Genomic DNA, 8081 nt, shown 5'->3' on the forward strand with positions numbered 1-8081 from the left:
CTTTCTTTTTCCAGAAAGAATCCAACCAGCCTGCTGAATGCAAGCAGCAATAGGAGCGTGGCACCAAGGAAACACCACTGCCTAGAGACTGATGCCATGTGATAAAGTGTATCTAAAATACTCTTGTGCAGTTGAGGCAACCCCTCCCCTACTGCAGCACAATCTTATTAAACTAAACACTATGTTTTAAAATGCATGGGTTGCTCTTTAACTTCAATTTTTCTTTTTCCTACTTTTTGGCTTACTTTTACAGTGAAAAATTACAAAATTCTCTACTTCAAAAATACAGAAGGGTTCAAGACTGTATGGTAAAGCAAGCATGCACTCTGCAGCCTAAATGAACACTGGTATTTGAAATGTAGTGAGTGTTACACGCTTGTCACTTGCAAATAGGGGCAGCATTTGCTCAGTGAGTCAGTGGTGGTTTTCATGGACTTCTGAGGTGCATCTTTCCTGTGCTGCCCAATGTTTGTGAGCAGCCACTTAGTTTAGAGTTATAGCATTTCCTTTGCCTTTAATATTTATATTTAAATGCATTTCGAAAGCTTAATTTTCTACCCGATCCAACAGCGCTGTGGTCACCATTGCCATTTTGGTCCAAAATAGTGATGGTTAACAAAAAAAAATATATACAGGGAGGCTGCTCTGAAATGTTGCTGTCACTGACTTATTTATTACTGTTGCACAGAACTTACTAACCGGCACGTGAAAAAAAAATCCTATTACCTGGGCACGTTAGTTCCAGTTGCATTCACTTCATCTCCAGAAAAGATGCACATTAAGATGTTGTGGAAGTCATTGTCAGTTTTCCTGTGGAAGTAAAATCTTTAACACAGATCTATATTTTTTTTTAATTTTTGTTAATTGAGTGTCCAGCGCACAGCACTGTGTCCAGGCATAGAGTGCTCCAGCCTTACCTTGTTCTACACAGTTGTAATGTACCTTAATATGCTGTTTTCAATTTGTACAGAATAGCCAGAGTATTCTAATAAAGTTGTGCAACATTAAAAAAAATCTGTTTGTTTTGTTCTGGTCAGTAATCTCTGTTATCACCATGTATGTGGGAGAGTAACTGTTCAGGTAACATTTAGATTAAGTATTGCGCTGCTTAAAATCCAAATGTCAGTTTGTTTTTCCTTTTTTTGTAGATTAAAAATAATTGTAAAGAGCTTCACGTGAGTCAAAATGCAGCACTTCTAATGAAAAAATGCAATATTTTCTTGGGAGTCTTTTTTCTCTCCCTCTCTCTCTGTGCTGGCATCAGATGGTGAGGGAACCAACAGGAGGAAGTTGACCTCTTCAACCAATCTGTCCCAGACATTTCTGTCCAAGATAGCATTGGTTGATGTGACCACCGCATAGTCCTTGTAAAGACCGTCTCGTCTCCACTGTGAGGACAACCTCCATGTGTTGTGGCATGACCACTGTGCTAAGTGGGACAGACTAAGGACTGGGTTTCCATGAGGTGCTGTGGGCCGTCAGCAGCAGCAGAATTATATAGCCCCACAATCTCTCTAACCTCATGCCCAGCATATGCCTCACTCCTTGATCACCATTAAGCCAGGAGACCAACCCTGGTTCAATGTGGAGTGTCAGAAAGATGTGCCGGGAAACCTAGCAAAGTTACTACACATGGATACCTGCATGCAAAACCCAAAAACAGCAGGCTATAGACAGAGCTAAGCTATCTCACAACCCGAAGGATCAGATAAATCTCTGTAGCCCTACCACATCCAGTCGAGAATAGTGATAGATAGCCAGGCAACTAAGAGGAGGAGGAGGCTCCATCAATTTTCCCATCAGCTATGGTGGAGCTGTTCCCCTAGCCCAGCTATTCCAGTACAGCTATGATGCTGGCATCTACTTGACAAAGTGGAAGATTATCCAGGTATGTCCTATCCACAAAAAACAGGATAAATCTAGCCTGGTCAATTACCATCCTATCAGCCTCCTAATTATCAGCAAAGTAATGAAATGAGTCATCAATAGCACCATCAAGTGACACCTACTCATCAATAACCTGATCATCAACATTCAGTTCAAGTTCCATCAGAACCACTTGTCTCCTGACCTCGCAGCTTTGATCCATACATTGATTTAAGAGCTGAATGCCAGTAGGGTGGTGAGATGCCCTTGATGTCAAGTCAGCATTCAACCAAGCATAGCAGCAAATACCCCTAGCCAAACAGGGCATCAAAGGGAAAATCATCCAGTGGCTAGAGTCATACCTGACACAAAGGAAGATGATTGTGGTTGACGAGGGCCAGCTACCAGCATCACTGCAGGCGTTCCACAGGGAAGTGTCCTTGGCCCAACCATCTTCAGCTGCTTCATCAATGAACTTCCCTCCATCATAAGATTATGAATGGTGTTGTTCCACAGTGTTCATCTCCATTTTAGAATCATAGAAGTTTACAACATGGAAACAGGCCCTTTGGCCCAACATGTCCATGTCGCCCAGTTTATACCACTAAGCTAGTCCCAGTTGCCTGCACTTGGCCCATATCCCTCTATACCCATCTTACCCATGTAACTGTCCAAATGCTTTTTAAAAGACAAAATTGTACCCGCCTCTACTACTGCCTCTGGCAGCTCGTTCCAGACACTCACCACCCTTTGAAAAAATTGCCCCTCTGGACCCTTTTGTATCTCTCCCCTCTCACCTTAAATCTATGCCCCCTTGTTATAGACTCCCCTACCTTTGGGAAAAGATTTTGACTATCTACCTTATCTATGCCCCTCATTATTTTTTGGCTTCTATAAGATCACCCCTAAACCTTCTACTCTCCAGGGAAAAAAGTCTCAGTCTATCCAACCTCTCCCTATAAGTCAAACCATCAAGTCCCGGTAGCATCCTAGTAAATCTTTTCTGCACTCTTTCTAGTTTAATAATATCCTTTCTATAATAGGGTGACCAGAACTGTACACAGTATTCCAAGTGTGGCCTAACTAATGTCTTGTACAACTTCAACAAGACATCCCAACTCCTGTATTCAATGTTCTGACCAATGAAACCAAGCATGCTGAATGCCTTCTTCACCACCCTATCCACCTGTGACTCCACTTTCAAGGAGCTATGAACCTGTACTCCTAGATCTGAACCCTCTCTAAGGCCTTCACATCCTTCCTAATTCATCTAATAATGAAACAGCCCATGCCAGCCTACAGCAGGATTTGGATAGCGTTCAGGTTTAGGCTGCCAAGTGGCATCACAAACAAGAGAAAGACCAGCCATCTCCCCCTGACCATTGACGGTACCATCATTGCTGAGCATCCTACGATCAATAGCTCGGGGGGACAACCATCGACAATCTCCCATATCAACCCACAAGTTCAGGTCAGAGGCCGGGTTATGTGCAACAAGTGGTTCACATCCTGACCCTTCAAAGCCTCTACTACCTACACTGCTCAAGTCAGGAGTGTGATGGTGTATTCACCACTCACTGGGTGCAGCCACAACAACACTCAAGAAGTTTGACACCATCTAGGACAGAGCAGTTGACTGGTGCTGGTCTACAAGATACGCTGCAGCAATTAATTTGGCAGCACCTCCCTTCGCTACACACAGCGTTCTTACTGTGACGTACCACCCTGTGTTCCTCATCGCTGGGTTAGTATCCTTGAATTCCCTACCTAACACTATCAGAGGAACATCATCAGCACCAGGACTGAAGCAGTTCAAGCAGAATACCCACCATCGGTTTCTTGTCAACCTTGCCAACGTCCTGAGAACTAAACTGTGTGTATATATTTGAGTCAAGGAGTAATAAACTCAGACTGGTGTTAAAGGAATGAAAAAATTGTTGCAGCCAGTTGGTTAGGGAGCAGCAGTTTCCCTGTTGCAGCCAGTGATAGGACTGCAGTAGCCCAGTTGTGCAGGGCTGGAGGGAGCTGTACGGACTCTGTTCTCTGCTCTCTGCATCGGCTGTATCTTGGGATGACTTCCAGCCCGTCTCCACAGCACATCAGTGAAATCTATTTACAGACTTATTTGTTTAATTACACGGCAACAGTAACCGTCCAATGAAATTCGATATTTAAAAGTTGTGAATGGGGGTTCCTACTGAGGTCATGCATTCATGAATATGGAAAGATTCTGAAGGAGCCCACACATTACCTAATGCTGGTTGAATGTGTAAATGTTTTGTATTATAACTAACTGCAATGATCCTTTTGTGTTGTGTGAACTTTCTGAAACAAGCGTATGAAACAGTACACTTATCAGTTATTGAAAAAATGTCTTGTGAATGATGTTTAAAAATGCAGTCTGCAGCTTCCTGTTGGCTCGGTTTGTAAAGTCATTACCCAGGTGGAACTGAGTCATACAGAGCTGGACTCCAGGTGCAATCCTAGCCTGTACTGCGTTAACTTATCTCGGCAGGGGCTAATCTAAACCTCATGATACTATGATTGCTGTTCCCTGAATGTTTCCCCACTGACACTTGCTCCACTTGGTCCACCTCATTTCCCAGAACCAGATCCAGCAATGCCTCCTTCCTCGTTGGGCTGGAAACATAGTCAAGAAAGTTCTCCTGAACACACTTCAAAAATTCCTCCCCCTCTTTGCCCCTTACACTATTACTATCCCAGTCTATATTAGGATACATTTACCTGAGGAAGGAGGAAGTCTCCGAAAGCTTGTGAATTTAAAATAAAATTGCTGGACTATAACTTGGTGTTGTAAAATTGTTTACAATTATATTAGGATAGTTGAAGTCCCCCATTATCACTACTCTATAGTTCTTGCACATCTCTGTAATTTCCCTGCAAATTTGCTCCTCTATATCCTTCCCACTAGTTGGTGGCCTATAGAATATACCCAGTGGTGTAATGGCACCTCTATTGTTTCTTAATTCTAACCAAATAGATTGTCCTTGACCCCTCCAGGACATCCTCTCTCTCCAGCACTGCAATATTCTCCTTAATCAATCCTGAGTAACCCCTGCTGGAAAGGTTTGAGTGTGGACATCAGGATTGGACTCGGCTATGACAAATAAGCTGCTGTTACCCATCAGAGCTAGGCCAATGCCCATTAGACCATAGACCAACAAGTGTCAGAGCATTTAGGAGAGGGAGGAAATTTGATAGGGCAGGAAAAGGGGAAAAAAATCTAGAGTAAATTCATAAGTTGCACCAACATCCTAACTAATGTGAATCCAAGTGTAAGACAGTTTCATTCTTGTGAGGCATAAGGAATTATGCCTGTGACAACTCTGATTTGAGACATTTTTTTAAAATGCAGATATTTGCCCAGTTTCACATCCTGCTGTGTCCCTGAGTCAACTTGGCTCAATTGGTAGCAGTTTTCAGGTGGCTGTTGAAGATGCCGTAGCATTATTAGAAGTGTAGGAAATTCTTCCAGTGCCTTGGTTAATAGTCCTCTCCTAACCAAGGCCACCAAAATCTGTAACTGGGCATTCAGCTCATTGCTGTTTGTGGGATCTTGCTGTGTGCAGAATTGCTACCACATTTACCTACATGACAGACAATGCATTTCAAAGTAACTCATTGCCGGTGATACATTTTTGAGATGATGAGGTGCTGTGCTATTGCAAGTCTTTTTTTCTTTAAGCAGCCACATTAGACTCAGCTTGGAGAATGGTAATATTGAATCTTTTCATTCAGTTATGCAACTGGAAATATCAAAGGCCTTGGTGGCTGCCCTTTGTAAGAAGCAGTTCTAAAAGTAAAATTATAGACATTTGTCCATAGTTTGTCACTTCCTGCACAGTATGTAACAGGAAAAGTTATCAGTACTGAATGGGTCAGGAAGATGTGTATAACAGGATTGGCTATCGATATTGATCAGGTCAAGGACAGATGATAATAGGCAGTGGTGATGTGGCGATTTTAGAAGTGCTTATACTGTTTATACAGGGGGTCTGACAGTCGTTTTTGTACATTTCCAGTCCTTCAAAGGCCTCAATGACTTTGCAGGGCAAACAGCCTGAAAGCGTGTCTTGCTCATGGCTCTGATTTCAGCTTATCAGAAGAGCCAGATTCTATTATCTGTTACTGGAACAGAGCATTGCCTCATCCCTAGTCCTGTTCAAGTTGCAGTCAGATTACAATCTGGTTCCTGTAGTTACAACAACATCATTCTACCCTGATCCCCCAAATCTTGGAAAGCAACCTTGGTAATGACATTTGCAGTACTAGCCGTTTGGCTCTAATGGGACTATAATGGGAATGCGTATATGAATAAAGACTGGCTCATTGACTGGGCAACAGCATTCTGGTGTATGGCTAACTTGCAAGCCAAGAGCAGCCTGAAGGAGGAGATTGGGCAGAACAGCATGCTGTCCTTTAATACGAGATCACAAAATAGGTTTGGATAAAGGCCATTCAATCCATTTGATCTCATCCGCCCAAAATACCAATTTTGGAAAAGAAGGATGTGCAAGCCATGAGGTCAGTCTCCAAGGTCATTCAGCAACTGACAGCTGTGACTCTGCAGTAGTTAGTACATTTCACCCATTGCCTATGATGAAGAGCTCCTCACTCAGATCTTCATGCTATCTGAATGGCTGGTAAGTTTTTTGGGGAGGGGTAATATTTTGTAGGGCGCATCCTCCTCAAATGCTGTCTTACCCTCCTCCATCGTCTCCTGCTTCTCTTCCTCCTCCATTAAAATTGCAAACAATGCCCATTGGGAATCCCATAGCTGGTGAGACCGCACCTGGAATACTGCATACAGTTTTGGTCTCCATACTTAAGAAAAGACATACTTGCTCTCGAGGCAGTACAAAGAAGGTTCACTCGGTTAATCCCGGGGATGAGGGGGCGGACATATGAGGAGAGGTTGAGTAGATTGGGACTCTACTCATTGGAGTTCAGAAGAATGAGAGGCGATCTTATTGAAACATATAAGATTGTGAAGGGTCTTGATCGGGTGGATGCAGTAAGGATGTTCCCAAAGATGGGTGAAACTAGAACAAGGGGGCATAATCTTAGAATAAGGGGCTGCTCTTTCAAAACTGAGATGAGGAGAAACTTCTTCGCTCAGAGGGTGGTAGGTCTGTGGAATTTGCTGCCCCAGGAAGCTGTGGAAGCTACATCATTAGATAAATTTAAAACAGAAATAGACAGTTTCCTAGAAGTAAAGGGAATTAGGGGTTATGGGGAGCGGGCAGGAAATTGGACATGAAGCTGAGTTCGGATCGGTCAATGCCCTGTGGGTGGCGGAGAGGGCCCAGGGGCTATGTGGCCGGGTCCTGCTCCGACTTCTTGTGTTCTTTAGATTTGTGGTTGGGATCAGATCAGCCATGATCTTATTGAATGGCGGAGCAGGCTCGAGGGGCCGATTGGCCTACTCCTGCTCCAATTTCTTATGTTCTTATGTTCTTATGGTGCTTGGAGCCTGTCACTGATGGGGGCAACTTTATGAGGGTGGTCTCACAGGCCCAAGACCGTCAGGAGCAAATCCAGCTCTATCCAGGTGCAAAGCAAAAATAAACCACTAAGCTCGATTGTAACTTCAACAATCTCTCGTTTCTCCAGGCTGCAGGCTCCAAATTAAAGCACTTTTGCCAGTCTAGAGTGATACTAGCAACAGGTCCATCTCTTTTATTTCATTGTAGTTTACCTTTAGTGCAATTTGAGAACGCCAATTCTGGTCGTTCTCAATCATATATATTTAAATTACCTTCCAGCAGCATGGGTGTGCACATCACGGGGAGGGCCCAGATGACAGTGGAAACTGAAACACAGCCATTGCATCTGCGTCAATTTGAAGGCTGCAAAAAAGAAAATTGTACACATTTCAGCGCCGAAGAAGCAGTGGGAGTTTCAGGGCCATAATTCTTAGTGTCTGTCCTGAACTTGTACTTCATAAGCCTAATCCTGTCACCTCTTGCCCTGCTGTTCTGGCATATCTAAAAATATTGTTCTGTGTTTGCTTCCTTTATTCTAAGTATCGTGTCAGCTCAGAACGGATCTTGTATATCTCTTTTTGAAACTGAGGAGCACCAGCTTTTCGACTTGTTCTTCTAACATCCCTCGAACAGCCTTATTTATCTCCTCCGCACAGTTTCTGGGACCCTTACATCGTAGCGATAGGCACCGAACACAGTGCTCCAAGT

The 8081-nt window shown here is 43.5% G+C and overlaps 1 protein-coding gene across 4 annotated transcripts in view; it reads left to right on the forward strand.

Moving 5' to 3' along the window:
• Positions 1 to 1014, forward strand: part of nap1l4b (nucleosome assembly protein 1-like 4b) — a 92532-nt gene extending 91518 nt beyond the window's left edge. For 3 of the 4 annotated variants that reach the window (XM_067993741.1, XM_067993742.1, XM_067993743.1), the window contains exon 15: positions 15 to 1014. In XM_067993741.1, the coding sequence (XP_067849842.1) occupies positions 15 to 53 (39 nt within the window). In that variant the 3' untranslated portion in view covers positions 54 to 1014. The remainder of the gene's footprint in view (positions 1 to 14) is intronic. The other variant, XM_067993745.1, reaches the window with a different exon arrangement.
• Positions 1015 to 8081: the final 7067 nt, after the last annotated feature.

Source organism: Heptranchias perlo, chromosome 12, assembly GCF_035084215.1.
Source record: "Heptranchias perlo isolate sHepPer1 chromosome 12, sHepPer1.hap1, whole genome shotgun sequence".
Classification (NCBI taxonomy): Eukaryota; Metazoa; Chordata; class Chondrichthyes; order Hexanchiformes; family Hexanchidae; genus Heptranchias; species Heptranchias perlo.